General features: G+C 38.5%; 1 protein-coding gene and 1 long non-coding RNA gene across 6 annotated transcripts in view; both read left to right on the top strand.

The window, feature by feature from the left end:
* The window catches only part of LOC311614275, a 198951-nt gene that overhangs the window by 134234 nt on the left and 45267 nt on the right, over nucleotides 1–19450 (top strand). The window lies entirely within an intron of this gene.
* Nucleotides 1–19450, top strand: part of CEP170 (centrosomal protein 170) — an 89803-nt gene that overhangs the window by 26674 nt on the left and 43679 nt on the right. For all 5 annotated transcript variants that reach the window (XM_084868842.1, XM_084868841.1, XM_084868840.1 and 2 more), the window contains exons 5-9: nucleotides 3629–3684; nucleotides 3773–3938; nucleotides 5179–5313; nucleotides 13751–14227; nucleotides 19141–19304. In XM_084868842.1, coding sequence (XP_084724968.1) covers nucleotides 3629–3684; nucleotides 3773–3938; nucleotides 5179–5313; nucleotides 13751–14227; nucleotides 19141–19304 — 998 coding nt within the window. The remainder of the gene's footprint in view (nucleotides 1–3628; nucleotides 3685–3772; nucleotides 3939–5178; nucleotides 5314–13750; nucleotides 14228–19140; nucleotides 19305–19450) is intronic.

Genomic DNA, 19450 nt, shown 5'->3' with positions numbered 1-19450 from the left:
TTATTTTAACTTTTTAAAATATATATATATTTTTTATTGATTTCAGAGTGGGAGAGAGATAGAAAAATCAATGATGAGAATGAGTAATTGATCGGCTGCCTCTTGCTTACAATCCCCCTGGGAATCAAGCCTGCAACCCAAGTGTGTGCCCTTGACTGTAATTGAACCTGGGACCCTTCAGTCTGCAGTCCTGACACTCTATCCACTGAGCCAAACCAGTTGGGGCAACTTTTTAAATTTTAAAAATGAAAGGTATTTTCAAAACTCAAAAGAACTAAACTTAAGAAATTCAGATAAGCTATTTGACAAAAGAATGAAGCCTAAAAGAAAAGTTAAAATCAGTTGTCTTTCTTAACACTTTTCTGTAGAACAGGGTCTTCTGCAAGTTGGACAAGGTATTCATCTGCTAAAGTAAAATGCATATTTTCCCAAAGATATAGACAAAATTGATAGATTAAAAATTTTCCCTTGCGTGGTTTTCTGACATAACTTTTTTTCATATGTTTGTTTATTTTATTTTTTTAAAATATATTTTATTGATTTTTTACAGAGAGGAAGGGAGAGAGATAGAGAATTAGAAACATCAATGAGAGAGAATCATCGATCAGCTGCCTCTTGCACACTCCCTACTGGGGATGTGCCTGCAACCAATGTACATGCCCTTGACCAGAATTGAACCCGGAACCCTCAGTCCGCAGGCCGACACTCTATCCACTGAGCCAAACCAGTTTTGGCTGTTTGTTTATTTTTAAAATATGTTTTTAGTGATTTTAGAGAGAGAGAAAGGCAGGAGGATAGAGAGATAGAAACATTGATTGGTTGCCTCCTGCGCACCCCCCTATTGGGGATCAAGCCCACAACCCAAACATGTGCCTGATCGGGAATTGAACCAGTGACCTCTTGGTTCATGGGTTGATGCTCAACCACTGAGCAACACTGGCCAGGCTGCCATAACTAAAACTCCTTGGGTATCTTTTAGGATCTTAGTACTGTGGATCCTAATGTAGCATACTTGTATATTTCATTATCAAATATCAAATAGGGAATTTTCCCAATGAGAAGACTCAAAAGAAAAAAATCTTTGGCTAACTTTAAGGAGAATTTTTAAAAATAGCCTTATATGTATATTTTTAGCCATAAAAATATATAAATGTAGAAAAAAAGTACTTTATTCCCATCCTTTTCATTGTTTAAAATAACTATTCAAATATTCTCACTTATCAGTGTCTTCAACACCATGCGAGTGACATATCTTAGTAAGATAGCACAGTTTTTAAGAGAATATTAATTCCCATCCCAGTTGTCTGAGAATACAACACTTTCTGAAACACTGGAAATCTTGTCTCAAGTAACAAAATCTCATTATGTAATATTTGGGAAATTTTTAAAAATCTCCCCCATTTCTTCTGTGATTGGTATTTCCCCAGTGAAACAACTTAATTACTTAATTTTTAAAATACTTTTTGAAAGTTGTGCTCACAATGATATCTGCCCCTGGTGTTCTAAGGCCTAGGAGTAACTGAAAGGATTGAAAATTTTGCTCTTTTTGGTCTTAATTATCATTAACTTAAAGGATGGTCTCAGAGATCACATTACTAGTATGTAGATGAGTTCCCATAATGCCCCTTTAGGCAAACATTTCCTAAAGAAATTGAACATAGGAATGATTAGAATTACAATCATATGTAAGGAAATGGGGAATTAGCCTATAAATATGATTTTTAATAAACAAGAATTAAGATTTTTGTAAGTTTATTTTTTAAAAAATTCAGATATAATTAACATATGACTCTTACGCTCTTGTTTATTTTGTAACTTAACTGACATACGTAATTATACCTTAGTTTGTCATTTTTCTTAAGTGGCAAAGACAGTCACTTAGGTGTCTACCACAAGAAAGGTGGTAGCTTTGGAGATAAAATTTGGGGTGAGGGCAACCTCAGAATCTCATAGTTATACCAGAGTTCTCAGAAAACTCATGAAGTAAACCAGAGGATTCCGAGGTCTTTGGTAGGTGAAGTCTAAGACTGTCTCAAGTTTTCCCTGATCTTAGAAAGAGTCTCAGTCTAAAGGTGATACTCCAGGCTAGCATAAGGGAATAGCCTTCTGACCCCCTCCCCCAAGTTCCCTGTCCCCCTTCCCCCCTCCCCCCCCCTCCAAGAGTTACCTGGAAGCACCAGAGTACCCTCACAGCTGGCTAACATCATTGGTGTTTCCCATTGAAAACATAGACATGACCCTGGCCTGTGTGCTCAGTTGGTTGAGTGTCATCAGATGCACCGAAAGGTTGCCTGTTCAATTCCCTGTCAGGCAGGGAATTGGTTGTGGGTTCAATCCCCAGTTGGGGTACGTACAGGAGACAACCAATCGATGTCTCACTCTCACATCAATGTATTTCTCTCCCTCCCCCTTTCTCTCTAAAATAAAAAATAAAAAAAAATAAAAATAGAAATAGCTTCCAATTTGTAAAAGATGCTCTGTTCTCCATTGTAAATGTAAGGATGCTCTGAATCTTCTCCAGATGTTTATGACTTTCTTGGGAGTAAGGCAAAACTACTTGACTTTTATTTTTTCATTAAATGTACTCAGTTATGAAATACACACTTGCATATATATGATCAGCACATAAGTACCAGCGTGTGTTCATAACGAAAAGGGGAATCTTAATGTTTCACAGCTACCGGGAGCAGAGTGAAGTGAGAGAGTATCATCTTTGGGGTCTGCCCCTCCAATCTCAAGTTCCTTCACTCTGTAATAGGAAGCCGGGTAATGGAATTGAAGGGTAGATTCCCCAAAGCTCTTTGCCACTCTAAAACATTCTGAGTTTTTTATTATTTGAATGAGTAGAAATATAGGTTAAATACCCTATAAACACAAGTGTACTGCTCCTAATGCCCGGGAAGCCTTTATTTTCCCCCACGTGGTCATGGTGATTATAGCTTCCTTCCTTGAAGTCCTGGGTGCTGTGAATTGGTATGGCACATGGTATAAGAGTCCTTTCATCCCAGGATTAAGTAATGGTGGGAAACGTGACCTCCACTGTATGGTGGGAGGTCTTTTTAATATACAGAGGCATTGTTCTTTGGGGCATAAGAATGAAAGCATTCATTCCGGGCAGCACTTGGATCTGATCTGTATAGAATCCGTTGTTGGATCATGTAAGCTGACCCTCATCTCAGTCCTGGGACTGAGGACCCTAATTATAGCACTTGTTTTACATTCTCAGATGAACTGTATTTTTATCAGCGCTGAGAGTCTGAGTCATCGCATTCCTTCAGGATTTACTCGGGGTAATCACTGATGAGTTACTTCCTTTTACATGTTCCTGATTAGCTGTCGATCTGATTTGATCCAGGTTCTCTTTCTTCTTTTTAGTCCCATTGGTAGAACTGAAATTGTCTTTTGTGCTCAGATTCATTACCCAAATAGCTTGGAGGCCATTATTGCCTGAGTGTAGAATTACTTGCCAGATATCAAGATTTTCTTTGGTATGTAAAGTTGAAAATTTTTATATTTTCGAGCACAGTTTAACATTTAAGTCTTAGGGGGATATACTGATTTTGCTGGAATTCCCTGCTCCAAATAGGACAATTTTGAAACTGTATTCTTCCTTAGCCCTGTTCACATACAAATCTTTTCACTGTAGTACGCGGAGAAATGAGGGTCCCTGAAGAAGCTCTAAAGGTAAAATGCTTTTTCTTATTTCTTTTGTAAGCCTACTGTGGACTAGAGTTGGTTTCACTCATGCATGTTTCACTGCGATGTTTTCTAGCACGAGAAGTTTACCATTCAGTTCCAATTGTCCCAAAAATCTTCAGAACCAGAATCATCCAAATCTGCTTGTGCCAAGGGCGTGGATTCGAAGGTGGCAGATCCTCCTCCTCCGGAAGCTCAGCACAAAGCCACCGAGGCCCTGAAGGCCGAGGAGAAGGCCCTGGGTATGCTCCTCTCCTTGTAGACATCATGTTTATACTTGATTGCGAAGTGGCAGGCTTTGTTCTCAAAATCTTGTCCATGTCCAGATAGTAATAACCTACCGTATATACTGTATATAAAAGGCTAATGTGCTAATTGTTCCTTTGACTGGTCGATCAATTGATATGATGCACACTGACCACCAGGGGGCAGATGTTCTGACTGGTAGGTTAGTTTGCTGCAGGGGTCTGGGCCAGATGGGCTGGACACTCCTTGGAGCCCTTCCGTGGTCCCTTCCCAGCCCTGGTTGTGCACTGGTGGGGTCTCTTTGCCTAGCCTGGCCTGCGCCCTCTCACAATCCAAGATCCCTTGGGGGATGTCGAAGAGCCAGTTTCAGCCCAATCCCCGCAGGCCAGGCCGAGGGACCCTACCAGTGCACAAATCCATGCACCGGGCCTCTAGTAATAGTAATAATAATAATAACAACAACAGTTCACAGTGGATTTTAATGCAGTCAGTGCTTTCATTGCAAAGCATTATAAACCATAGTCTATGGCAGTTGTATGTAGATGTGTTTCATATGTTTAAATATTAAAGGGAATGAAATATAATTCACCTTATAGTATTTTTATTAATTCACATATGTTTGCTTTTTCTTCTGAATTATAATAACTGAAATGAATTAATAGGAAATACCCATTGATGCTGCATCATCATAATGATCATATTTATTATGTTCCAGAAACTGTAAAAAATGCTTCAGATAAATAATCCCTTTCATACAAAAGCAATTTTTTAAATGGAGAGGCATCACCAAATTTGTTCAAATGTAAATCTGTTAGTCCTATTAACAGCACGTTTAAATTGAGTTAATATGCAATGCCCTATGGCTTTAAAAAATTTTTTTAGGCACTCATACAAAAATTTACTTTAATCCTATTTAATAAAGAGGTAATATGCAAATTGACCATCACTCCAACACACAAGATGGCCGCCCCCAAATAACTCATTATGGTTGAGTAGAAAGTTATTGGGCTTAGCAGTCTGCATTACTTAGATACTAATGAGTGCAAAATATAATTTCCTTAGTCATGTCCGACATTGAATGTGGTCTTACATAAATACTAACTTGTTTTTTAACTTAAGTACTTTTCAGCTGCCTAGACTATACTTTGTTTTTCATTTCACAAATCAACCAGGCAATTCTAATGTCTGCAGAGCCTGTTTAATATGCTTTAGACAGATTTTCCTTCCTCTTTCCAGATACTTCTGCCATGCCCCGCGGTACTCCATTATACGGACAGCCTTCATGGTGGGGCGAAGATGAGGTGGATGAAAAAAGAGCTTTCAAGTCAAATGGCAAACCAGAAGAAAAAAATCAAGAAACTGGAACCTCAGGTAAAAAAACATCTCAGATTATGAGATTTGGGGATATTATTGGGTAACAGATCCGTCTACCCTAAGAAGTGATATCTACTACTCTGTAATTTGATTTAAAAAAAAGTTGATGAATGTTATAATGACGTTAACATTGTAATTTTAATTCATTCTGAATGATTCTCACATAAATCATTAATTCCATTATCTTTATTAATCATTTAAAAATATGATATGGGGCATGCAGTTTTTTTATGAGATTGTTAAAACTTGGGAAAACATAAGAATGTAGTTGGACAGTTTATTTCAAAATACAACTAATTTCATTAGGTTCACAAGCATATAATTATACTAGAGGCCCGGTGCACGAAATTCATGCATGGGTAGGATACCTAGGCCTGGCCAGCGATCGGGGCCAATCAGGGCTTTCCAGCTGCTGGCTGGGGCCTTCCTTCATTCCATAATGCCTCTTGGTGGTCAGCATACATCATAGCGAGCAATCAAACTCCTGGTCGAACTCCTGAAGGGACACTTTGCATATTAGACTTTTGTATATATAGATTTTTAAATGAACAATTTCTCTGATGTTTAGAAATATGACATGAAATTAAAACCTTTCAAGCCTCAGTTTATGCAGTTTGTTGGGATATGGTAGCAATAAGATTAGCTTAGCTCAGCAGCCAGAATGAAGACATAGTTGTGGGTCAAATTCCCAGGTTAGTAGTCAGGAAATATATTCTTCCTGTTGCTGGAGGGGTGTAGTAATGAGCTAAGCCCATGAGCCAGAAAACCAAGATTTTCAGGAGCTAGTGGTGTGAGTTGTCCGTCACCTCTGGCCTGGAGTCAGCAGTAACGCAGATAAGGATCCAGGCTTGCGGGAACTATTATAAATGCGGGCACCAGCAGAGCGGGAACCTGCTGAGTCAAGGGCAGATGCCATCAGAGCACTTGTCAGTTTCCTACATCTGTCTCAGGTCCTGCAAGAGAAATAGGACATTTTTGTGGCTTCAGCTGGAGAATGCGGACCCTGGTTCTTTAAATGTGCTCTGATTTTTCCAGGACATGTATCTCTGAAAGCTGCCTTTATCAACTTGGTTTGATTTTGCCCCAGTTGAAGTTAGAACTTTGCAGATCAGTTCCCTTACAGCTTCCTTGCCTGAGACCAACACAGGTTTCTTCATGCCCAAGCTCAGAAACTTGGGGTGTTGTTAGCATACCCTCACATGCAAGTAACAGACGTGCTTCCTGAGACTAAATAGGAAAGGTATTCAATGGCTTAAATAACTGTCTCACCCAGCCAGCATGGCTCAGTGGTGAGTGCCAACCTATAAACCAGGAGGTCACAGTTCGATTCCTGGTCAGGGCACAAGCCTGGGTTGCAAGCTCAATAACCAGTGTGGGGCGTGCAGGAGACAGCTGATCCATGATTCTCTCATCATTGATTTTTCTATCTCTCTCTCCCTCTCGCTTCCTCTCTGGGATCAATAATACCGGTAATATATTTTTAAAGTATCTGAGTCTTCAGGATTGACTAGTGCAGCATCTCAACAGTGTCATCCACTGGCTGGTTTCTGTCCGTCTCTCAGCCCTTCTGCCCACAGGGGCTGCACACCGGGCAGTTCCCACACACATGTAGACTGCCTACCGTTAGCAATCCAGGGTGTGTGCTATGGGATCACAGCAGGAAGTAGCAAAGATTCCTTCCAGAGGACCCCCCCAAATGCAAGAAGAATGCTCCCCAACATTTTCAGCATATCTCTCCTCTCATCGGCCTCTATTGGGTTCCCGAGAAGGTCACCCCCTTGTTTCTGAACCAACCCCTGCAAGGGTGAGGAGACCATCCTTCAGCCAGCCTTGCCCACCCTGACGCTGTGTGGGGTTGGTTTTGCTCTGAGGCACACGAGCTGTGTCGGGGAAGAGGAGATTCCTGCGAATGTTGGAGTTCTTGGAGGAGGAGGTACAGGAAATGGATATTGGAAGGCAGTCAAGAATGTCTACTTCATCTGAAATCTTCATCTCTTCCCTTCTCATTGTTGCCTTTTTTTTTTTTTTTTCACTAAGTCATTATTGAACTTCCTACTTCCAGTTTCAACCCTCCTACAGCCCATTTGCAAAGAAAAAAATCTCAATTTTTTCTTTTTCATTAAAAAAAAAAATTTAAAACGACAGTGGCTGTCTTTTGTCTGCCAAATAGATTTTATGTCCAAGTTCTAATTATGTCCCACTTTCCTTAAGAGCCTTATGTCCCACAGCCAGTTGTTTTTAGACTGTCTACCAGTGGCTTCCCACATAAATTATACTGTAATTCCTGCCTGCTTTATCTCCACAGGTATATATATATATATATATATATATATATATATATTAAAGTATTATATATATATTAAAGTATATATATATATTAAAGTATTCTAAGTATATATGTATTGCTGATATATAACACTTTCATTCAGTTTTTTGTATTTATGCCTTCTCATCTAAACTTAAGTTCCTTATTTCAAGGATCATGTATTACCACGGTGGTACACTAGAGCCACCTCATAGAGAGAAGAGGGGAAAAGGTACTGATTATAGAGGTTAATTTAAAAGAAAACACAGCAGATTGTAACTATTGCTAAATTCTGAAAATAATTGCGAGGATGATTTTATCTTGCCATTCAAAATCTATTCCTCCCCCTCACACAAAATGATTTTTGAAATTTGAAGTCTATAAACTTGTAAAATACAGTGAAGTATATGTGTAATTTCTCGCCTGGAGACAGAATCATGACTTATAAATAATAGCTAATGCTTCAGTGATTCTTAATCAAACACTCTTGTGTGTACACTGCATATGATTATCATTTAATTCTCAGCAATACCTGGAGACTGTTACTGTAATTTCCCCCATTTTATAGATAAGGAAACTGAGGTGCAGTGAATTTCCTTACCAAGGTCACTCAGCTAGCAAATAGTTTAGTTGAGATTTTAACCCAGCTCAACTCCTGAGTCCACATTCTTTATTTTTTTAAAGGTTTATTTTATTTATTTGTTAATCCTCACCAGAGGATATTCTTTCTTTCTTTTTTTTAAAATATATTTTCAGAGAGGAAGGGAGAGGGAAAGAGAGAGAGAAACATCAATGATGAAAGAGAACCATTGATTGGCTGTCTACTGGGGACCAAGTCTGCAACCGGATTTGAATCTGGGACCTCTCACTTCACAGGCCCATGTTCTATCCACTGAGCCAAACCAGCTAGGGCCCGAGTCCACCTTTTAACCATAAGCAGTTAACATTTCAGCCGCCATTACACATACACACACTCCAAAAATATATACTTCATAGAGTACAAAGATTTGGAAAAACACTCTAAAAATAAATTGGCATGAAAAATTGACCCTTCATATCTCAGCTTAATAAAATAAATTGCAAACTGTGAGGCATCTCCCAGTAATTTATCTGTGTGAACGGAACTAAACTCTTAAATGATTATCAGCTTGTGTGACCTCTCATCAGAGTGTCATCTCTGCCTGAAGACAAACGCTGTCTTATAATCTTGGGATTATTTGTGAGGAAGAATGAATTACCGATTTACATCTTATGATAAATAGCTTAAAGCACGCAATCAGATTCAGCTGATTAAGAGCCCTTTGAGAGTCTGACTTACTTTCTTTTTTTAAAATATATTTTTATTGATTTTAGAGAGGAAGGGAGAGAGAGAAAAAGAGAGAGAGAGAGAGAGAGAGAGAGAGAGAGAGAGAGAGAGAGAGGGAGAGAAACATCAATGATCAGCTGTCCCCTGCACACCCCACACTGGGGATTGAGTCTCCAACATGGGCATCTGTTCTTGACTAGGAATCGGACCGTGACCTCCTGGTTCATAGGTTGATGCTCAACCACTGAGCCATACCAACTGGGCTCACTTGTTTCCTTATATTAGGATAAAGATATTGTTTCAGATTTATCATTTATAGTCTTTAAATATAGAATGAGGAAAACATTACTTACTGGCCTGAAATAATTTATGATGCCAGCATAGATTGTAGAATCAATTTGAAAACATATGCTAAATGTTATTCCATGTCATCATTTTGAAATTAAGTTGTTTTTGTTTAAAAAAAATCTTTCAAATTGTGAAACACAAATGCTTATTAGTTCAATTATTTCTTCTCTAAGCATACTCTTTTGGTAAAACAGAAAGACATTGCTTTTTGATTACCAAATTTTAGAAGCAAAATCTTAGTACTTAACCATGACAGGTGAACATTCCAGAAGGAAGAGAGTATCTGTCTACTACCTGGTTATTTTTGGTGTTCCTCTCTGAGGGTCCTCATGTTTCCAGAATCTCTACAGACTTACCAAGTAACCTAAACACTCTAGAAGCAAATCTGTACATCAGAGCAATCAAGTTCTCCTGAAATTGTGTGAATATTTTGAGTCCTATTGAGAAAAATCAGTCCTCATTTTAGCTACAGGGAGAAAGGGATAGGGAGAGGGAGAAAGAGAAACATCAATCTGCTGCCTCTAGCACACCCCCTACTGGGGATTCAGCCCAAAACCTGGGCATGTGCCCTGACTGGGAATTGAACCTGGGACCTTGCAGTGCATGGGACTGTGCTCAACCAACTGAGCCACACCGGCCAGGGTGAGGTATGCTCTTCTACCTGCTCTCTTGGTTTACACATTTATTTAGGTTACGGTGAAAGGCCTTTAGGCATTGCATATATTTCGAGAAACTATACACACCTGTGAGGAGTAGGTTTTTGTTTCTTTTATATTGATTTTTAATCTCATCAAACTAAATTTAAAAACCTGCAAGTTGTAACTCCTTTTAAGCAGAAGTGGTTTACCAGTCTTTGTTATACCAAGTACTAGAATATACGAGGCAGAAGGAGCCTTCAGATTACAGTCGGTGTCATCTTGAGGTAGTGTAATATTTTATTTTATTTAGTACAGAAGAATAAAGGGAACTTCTTTTCCTGGATTGTGTGTGTTACAGGAGCGAAGGTCACTCAGTCATAAAATATTTTAAGGAAGTTGGGGTATTATCACCAATTGCTCTGATTTAGGTAAACAGAATTCTAACGCAGTTATTAAAAAAATTTAAGTATCTAGAATCTAGATTAACAACAGTATCAGTGTAAATAAAGTATTAATATATTTAGTATATTATTTGGTGTATTTTGGTATAAACAAAATAGATTTGGAAGAGAAATGGTTAAGAGCCTCATGTTCCAGAGTGTATTCATAATTCATAAATCCAGAGTATGTTCCGTCAGTTTCCTAAGAGAGGAAAGCTGTTTATATCTCTGTTTTAATTTGGAAAAGCCCTAATTTTCCTAGTAGGCCTACACTTCCCAAATGGAGTGGGCCCACGCTTGATCTGTTTTTCTTATCTCCTGAGAAAGGAATTCTTCCCCATAATGAATTTTCCAGATGACTGAAGTTTTACAACTGACAATTTTTTTAAAGAAGTTGAATGATTTCCTGTATTTCTATGAAATGAATTACCCTTTCACTGTCTTTCCAAGCAGAGGAGGCGGGATGTAATTAAAATGTTTGCTTTATCACTAGGGATCATTAAGAATATTAAGTGAGGAATATTGAGGAGAGAACATGGAACTGTGATACAGCCATGTCCTTGGGTGACTCAGAAGGGCTGTGTGTACGCCTTGTACATGGAATAGTACACGTCTCCCCTTGATGTTTTAGTCTTCTCTCTACAACTTGACTCTTCCTTCCTAGTAAAACGTCTGACCTAAGCCTCACTAGGCTCTCCAGAGGGTCTTCCTTGTTGATGAAGGCCGCAGATATGAGAGAATAGGCGCCATGTCTGTCTTGGGTTTCTTAGAGTTAGGTTTTTGGTTTTAGTTGGTTGTTTTCCTCATTCTTAACCATGTTGGAGACTTGGGGCAGGACAAGAGAGAAACATTTATTTGTGTGCCCACTTATGCCAGGCTTTGTTCTGAGTAACTTACATAATCTCGCTCAATACTACCTCACTAAAAGTTCACAGCAGTCCTATGGATAGATATTTCCTCATTTGACTGGGAGGAAAATGAGAACGGAAGGCTGATAGAGACAGGATGTAATCTGATTTGAAGTCTTATCCCTGCTCTTTACTGAACCAAACCACCTGGTTATAACCATTGGATCTTAACATGCTGCCTCCCTACTCGATGGTGTTAGACAACTGGTTTCTGGGTAGTTGATGTTAAGTTGTACCAGTCTCAGGTTCCTAGTCCTTGGAGTAAAGGCAAGTTTGTAGGAGGACTGAGGGAACTATAATCTTAAAAGCATTCGTGTGCCCTTGTTGGTCTCTGCTGTTAAATGTGAAGGTATGCCGAAAGTGTGTTATTAGTAACTGGGAACTTTTCATTCCCAAGGGAGGAAAATATTGCTTTGAGTGCTGAGTGGCAAGTAAATCGTATATCCCTGGATAAGCTCTTGGTGGTTTTTACATCGTAATTCAGCCACATCATTTTATAGAAAACTACCACCTTTTGTTCTAGTGTTACTGTTATCTGAAGGATGAGCAAAGCAGAATGAAGGAATGAAGAATTAGGTATCTCTGTTAGTAGCATGGTTTATAAACTAGTTGTATTATATGGAATTGGTCAAATATAGTACATTGTATATAATAAATCAATCAATGCATAAAAAAATTAAATAGCATTAATGAGTTTATTAATATCTGTTGAGTGGTTAATGCATTATACTGTCACAGGAATTTTAAGTGATAGGACTTTGGAGTAAATATTCAAATCCAAGTGGACATTTTATTATTAAGAAAAAGATATATTAACTTTTTAATAAAGAAAAATTTTAAATGTGACTTTAAATTATTAAGTCTTGTATAACCTTTCCAATAGCATGTAAAATATTTGCTTTGATAATGCAGAGTTGTTCTTGATATAATTTTTTTCATTTTCATGGGTAAAAAAAACTAAGTAGACTTTGAAAAGGATCATTTTTACATTGAGATTGTTTTGGTTGGATATGGTTTCTCTTCTTCATAGATTTTTTTTTTTTTTTGCTTTTTTTTTTTTAATTAGCTTGATGTTTTCTATACACTACCCCATGCTTTTGGTTACAGAAATGTTGCCGTCCCAAACTTCTATACCCTAAAAGCAAACAGTGTTATGATTGTTTTACATTCAGAATATGCCAAGAAGTCAATTACAGCACCTGAAGAATCCCATCAAGATTTAATTTTCCAAAAGATGTTTCAAAAGACTAAATACTTCACTTAATTAGAAAACGATTGGAAACAACTTGCTATCCTGCATTGACTTTTCCTCCTAATAAATTATCTGCGGATGGTTTCTACCAATGTATTTTCAAAAAGAATGCTGTTTGAGCTTTAGGGGAATGTTTTCCATTTGAACTCGCTCTTTACCATCTTGATAATAGCCATGGTCAATTGCTTCCTGAAAAATAGGGTAGTTTAATCTTTAAAAAAATGTACATACGTATATATTTTTATATATATGTATGTATATATTGCATTTGCACTTCTGATAACACATCCTTAAAACATTCCAATTACCATTTTCATTTCTATGCCTTTACGTGCTTTCTGTATAAATGTGTTTATTTTTATTTTTATGCCTTTATATTCGCTTCTGAGCAATAGACGAATGGTAGCATTCCTGTCCTGTTTGCTGCTTCTGCTAACTCCTGTTGTTGATCTGATTTTATAATTCAGCTTTTTGCCAAGGATTTTTGACACTTGTGCATATACTGCTGCATAGAAATAGACATGAATTTTCTTCTGCGATGAATGGCTGGCAACTCAATTTCTACTTTTATTTTTTTCACACTGCTGCTTGGATTGCAACGCTGCAGGCAAACCACCTGCTTTGTCTTTACTATTCTTTTATTCTTTATAAACTGTATCTTCCTGCAAGGATCACACGTCAGGGTATTGGCTTTTGGTCATTCTCTCAGTAGTGGTTGTGAATGTGAAGGGGAAGAATGGTAAGTGGGGTCATTATTGTAGAGCATCGCGTACATACTGACTTCATGTGCACTTCCTCGCTTGAGCACCTGTCCTCCTCGGAGTTCTACTTGTGTTCAAGGTATTGCAGATATTTCATTCTCCTTACTGGATAAGGAAATTCATCTTTTTTCTGTCACTCGAGATATATAATATATACAGTGAACATGTATCTCCATCTCCATTTGATTTCAATTCTTTTGCACCTTGATGATTTCTAGATCCTGGTTGGAAAGAACATGGTCCTAGCCATTCAAGGTCCATCTCTTTAACTGCTTTGCTATCCTTTGCCATGGCTGCTACTCACCTTGCATCTCCAGTTGGTGCCTGAATACCATGTTCGCAACCAAAACGATTTCTTCTCTGTGACATTTGCCCTTGTGTTCATCCAGGCTGGGATCTGACTTCTGGTTCTCTTGACTCCTTCACCTGCTAGAAGCTCCCAAATATTTTGAATTTTCTCTTATTTTTCTCATTAGGGTGCAGCTTAGATGCGAAGCAAGTTGAGGAACAGCCTGCCGCCGCAAACGAAGAAGTCCTTTTTCCTTTATGTAGGGAACCAAGCTATTTTGAAATCCCTACAAAAGAGTTCCAGCAGCCGTCACAAATCACAGAAAGCACTATCCATGAAATCCCAACAAAAGACACACCGAGCTCCCACCCCACAGGTGCAGGGCATGCTTCCTTTACCATTGAATTTGATGACAGTGCCCCAGGGAAGGTAACGATTAGAGACCATGTGACAAAATTTACCTCTGAGCAGCGTCACAAGTCCAGGAAGTCTTCTGCTGGAGCTCAAGACCTGCCGGGGATTCAGACTGGAATGATGGCCCCCGAGAACAAAGTCGCCGACTGGCTAGCTCAGAACAACCCTCCTCAGATGGTCTGGGAGAGAGCCGAAGACGATTCCAAAAGTATTAAGAGTGATGTTCCCGTGTACTTGAAAAGGTTGAAAGGTAAAGTGAATTGATCGTTTCCGACCTTCCTCTATTCTGATAAAGGAAAATTCCATCTTCACAGTTGCCCAGCTGCTATGAGATTACTAATGTGGTAGAAACCTGCTCTCTCCGAGGTTTATATTTGATGTTAAAGCTCAAAAGCAAGCCATACTCATGCCCCTGGCCAACTCATGCAAAATAGTCTGCCTTCGTGTTCTTGCCAAAACCAGATTGGTTTTGTAAATTTCATTTATGTCAAAAGTATGTCTCTCTTTTCTTATGGAATTAAAAATTTAGTCAGTTCAGTAGTGGAATTCTCTAGAAGACAGTTCTCATCCTTTTCTTGACTTAACGAAAAGATATGTTCAATAATAATCTTCTCTATTGGGATCCTTCCAGTAAAATGTCAATATCTAAATTTTGAAAGAAATGTGAAGCCATTTGATAATGAGTCAAAAGTTCCACCTTGGTAATAAAGTCATATTGTTGATAGAGTGTTTCAAACTGATCTTAGTAGTTACTCATGAAACAGAAAATTTTTTTTTAGAGATAACTTACTGGGAATTGATTGAATTACATTCTTTCAATAGACTTTTATGAAAATGACAAATCGAATTATTTATTCATGAAATAGTTTTTATATATGCTTTACTAGTATAATTCTTGGCCCAAAATTGCAACATCTTTATACCTGTAGAGGTTATTAACTAGTTTTCCATTGATTTTGCTAATTAAATTTACTTTAGAATTGCCAAATACAGTTTTGTGTTGCTCCATATTATATTTAACAAGCTATCGATGAGGGAAATGATTGCATGTTATTCTGGCCATTCTGTTACTGTACAAGGTGTTAATGAGCTTTTAAAAAAAAATGCCTGTTGAGATCAGAGACTATTACTTACTTTGTATTCCTAACACTTCACCTGGGACTTGAGTACGTGGAGTACGTGATAGGTGTTCAGTAATTAGAGTAAACAATGACCTGGCAATCAATGACAAGACTGACCCTACCTTGTACTTTATGCCCTGGGAATCTGGTCAGGTGATGAAGTACCTATTTCTGATTTGCTTCTAAGATATTTCAAGACAGTGAGATGGTGAGATTACCTAAATCTTTGTTGGGCCTATTGCTATATTTAATTATAATTATATGCAGTCATCTGATATGTGACTGTTATCCTTTACTTCTACTGTGTAATATTAAATACACAGTAGAGATCTATATGTGAATGTATAGGTTCAGCTTACAGATAAAAGCTACCAATTTGTAAACTGACCATTTTTATGATTTGGATAAATAATATTGATATCCTTGTATAATGTAAAAGGTAGCAAAAACCTTAAAAACTTAGAAATAACATCATTTTTTTAAAGCCACTCTTAATAAATACATAAAAAGTGAGCTAAAGATCCTTTTAAAAGCTACCGTTTAAAAAAAATACCCTTTTATTGTAACTGCTTTTTAGTCATTATCACTATCACTATTTTCTGTATTTGCTGTGTTTTTTTTATTTTATTTTTAATTTGCTCTGTTTTATTTTTTTTTAAATATATTTTATTGATTTTTTTTACAGAATGGAAGAGAGAAGGATAGAGAGTTAGAAACATCGATGAGAGAGAATCATCAATCAGCTGCCTCTTGCACACCTCCTACTGGGGATGTGCCCGAAACCAAGGTACATGCCCTTGACCGGAATCTAACCTGGGACTTTTCAGTTTGCAAGCTGATGCTCTATCCACTGAGCTAAACCGGTTTCGGCTTTGCTGTTATATTATCCATCGTTTTAAGACATTCTCTGCTCTCGAACAAGCCTAATTCCAAATAGAGGCATCAATGCCCACAGTCATCCTATATCCATGGATTAACAATTACATGTTTCAAAACCTTACCAGAAATTATACAATTAATACTACCACCCCTGGAAACTGATTTTTAGGTAGACACATATTTAGGTATGTTGTCATTGCTCAGAGCTCTTCTACTGGCTTTGCCTTCATACCGTTCTACAAGCCATCTAAAAAATCTCTCTGCATATAACTCAGTTTGGTCTAAGATAGACCCGTTTCATTACTCCAGACATTCTTACAAATGACATTTGATTTTCCCCAAAGTCAGAGCTGCCATTGTTAGATAAAGGTTTTCCACATTTTAGGCATCAAACCTATATACCTAAACTCTGTCCAAATACATGGAATGACAGCAAACAGTAATAATTTTATATTCACTAAGCTTGCAGCAACTGTTTAGATCAGCCAGAAACTTGAAAGTAGGCAAAACAAAACCAAAACAAAAAACACACAAAACAAAACAGCTGTGCTCCTGCAAGAGTAAGTGCATGCGCTTTGGGACAGTGCGGCCAAGAATGTTCTCAAAGCCCCTACACTTTCACCCTTTAGGAGAGCTGCTGCTTCTCGGCCACAGCTCCTTAAAGGGACAGTTCGCTTAGTCAGGCACAGTCAAGGACAGACAAGACAGGCAGGAAGAAACCTATGGGGGGGGCGGTCCCTGGTGCTTCTCTTGTTGAGTGAAAACAGAGATGGCAGTTCTGCTCAGATGTTCACCCCGTGTGACACTGAGAAATATAAGAGAAAGAATAAACTTTCCAAAAAAAAAAAAAAAATGGCTGACCTACACATTCAAATAGACATTTTAGCCCTGCCAGGGTGGCTCAGTGGTTGAGCCAAGTGGTCATCGGTTCAACTCCCGAACAGGGGCACGTGCCCAGGTTGCGGCCTTAATCCCTAGTAGGGGGCATGCAGGAAGCAGCCAACCGATGTTCCTCTCACATCCATGTTTCTCTCTCTCCCTATCTCTTTCCCTTCCTTGCTCTCTAAAATCAATAAAAACATATTTTTTAAAAAGAAAGAAATTTGAAGCTATAATTTAAAGAGAAGATACTCAAAGGGCCTGACACCACTCACGTGTCAAATTTTATATGTTGGTATAAGAACTAAACTTCGTAAAAATATTGTTTTCATTATGCAGGAAATATTGGCGTTCAGTAAAATCCAGTTCGTACAAACTGGATTTCTTTTCAATATATCCAATTGCAACAGTGAGTTAGGTTGGAAAAGGTCATGTTTTAATGAGCTTTTGTATTTGAAGTGGTGGGATTTTTTATTTTTTATTTATTTATGGGTGTTTTCACATTCCATCTGCTATCCCGACTTCGTAGCTTAATTATCTGAGACGGGGAGTCTGCTAATTAAACAAGTGTGTGTTCTCTTTTAAGATTGCATTTTGAATAGTTACTAGTTGGAAGAAAGTTTCATATTTGTTGTCATATCTGAGGTTTCTATGACTCGGCTTCCCTGCGCTGGGCGAGTTCCCCAGACTGCTCTTTTTGGTCTTGCTAACTCCATGAGCCTCCCTTTCCCATTTTCTTCACCCTCTGGAGTCTTCTTGCTGCGTTTATGCACCACATTTTTACAGCTAGTCCTCTTGTGTTCAATCACTAGCACCAACCAGTAGCTTCTAATTTAGTAGAACCAGCCATGCATTTGACACTCAACTTTCTCCTGGGACATATGGGTGTCGTCCCTCCCAATCTCCAAGTCCTCAGTGCTGCTCACCATCTTCTTTGGCGCCATATTAGTCAGCAAGTTGTATTCCGATTACATTTGTGGCCCAGGACAATTTAAAAATCAGATTTAGTCCTGGAAACTTTGGAATACACCTGGTTGATAGATTCATTTATAGCTTCTAAAAGCCCTCATTGAAGAGTCGATCTTGAACATGCATAGAATAACTCTTGACTTTCTAATAATTTTATGCCATGTATAGAATACTTATTTGATTGTTGTAATATTCTTATTTAGGTAATAAGAATTCTAAATCGGTGAAAAGCCAAGTATTACTTGACTTGTCATAGTTTTACATTTTGATATTTCAAAATTCCAATATATTCTAACTAAACTGTATGCTTTGTGGTGCAGATACACTTTTATATGGTTATATTTAGTACCACGCCATTTGCCCCGTAGGTGTTAGACTTATATAGGATTTTATAGATAGGCCTTTAGCATGCTTTGTTTAATTCGGAAGCCACCAGAGTTTAGAGCTCAAAATGCAGATTTTCAAAAATTCTTGTAGCTGAAAAGATGTTTGTAAATAATTGTACAGTAATTGGTGGAAACTATAAAGATGCTATACTTAGGTATGTAGTATATATCATCAAAAGTTAAGATTCATCACATTTTTTATGGCATTTGTATTCTCTGTTCCTATGTAAGGATAAGCATTTCAGTAGAATCACCCTTTTCCTGTATCTTCCTCACTAGTTCTAGAAACATATATATATTTTTAAAATATATTTTATTGATTTTGTACAGAGAGGAAGGGAGAGAGATAGAGAGTTAGAAACATCGATGAGAGAGAGTCATCGATCAGTTGCCTCTTGCACACCCCCTACTGGGGATATGCCCACAACCAAGGTACATGCCCTTGACCGGAATCGAACCCGGGTCTCTTCAGTCCCCAAGCCAACGCTCTGTCCATTGAGATAAACCAGTTTCGGCAGAAACATATTTATGACTGCTTAAATAAAGTGTCTGGTTTGAAGGTAGGATTCATGTTCATTAATGTTATAATTACAAACTATCGTGGATGCTGTCACATTGCTTATCTGCTAAGGCAGTGGCCGGCAAACTGCGGCTCTGTTGACTAATGAATTTTGCCGACCACTGTGCTAAGGCATTGATGCATCATCCTAACGTTAAAATTTAGAGAAAGACAGTCCTATTCAGTCGCTCATACAGGACCCCATTGTTGGTTGGTGAAATTCGAATGGAAGCTCTGCAGTGGAGGGAAGAACATATGACTTCGGATTGAATGGCCAAGGGGGCGAGACAAACGACACCTTTGTGCGTGCTTCTCACTGTCTCCGGGGGCTTTCTCCTTCTCTGTCATGCCGTTTCTTTTTTGTGTCCAGGAAATAAGCACGACGATGGCACCCAGAGCGATTCCGAGAACGCTGGGGCGCACAGGCGCTGTAGCAAACGGGCCACGCTGGAGGAGCAGCTAAGGCGCCACCATTCGGAGCAGAAAAAGCTGCAGAAGGCCCTGGCCTCGGACAGGATCCAGGATCAGGCTGTCGTAAGTCAAACCGCCTTTCTGGTTGCATTCTCTGATGAAGACAGTCCCAGCAGGAGAAGGCCCCGTTCCCTTCCTCAGAGTGCGGGAGTCATGTGAGGGAACGACTCACTGCACACCACTCACAACACTTACAAAACCCCAGTCTC

Source organism: Pipistrellus hanaki, assembly GCF_964339955.1.
Source record: "Pipistrellus hanaki genome assembly, chromosome: 20".
Classification (NCBI taxonomy): Eukaryota; Metazoa; Chordata; class Mammalia; order Chiroptera; family Vespertilionidae; genus Pipistrellus; species Pipistrellus hanaki.
This window is presented reverse-complemented; position numbering and strand designations above follow the sequence as displayed.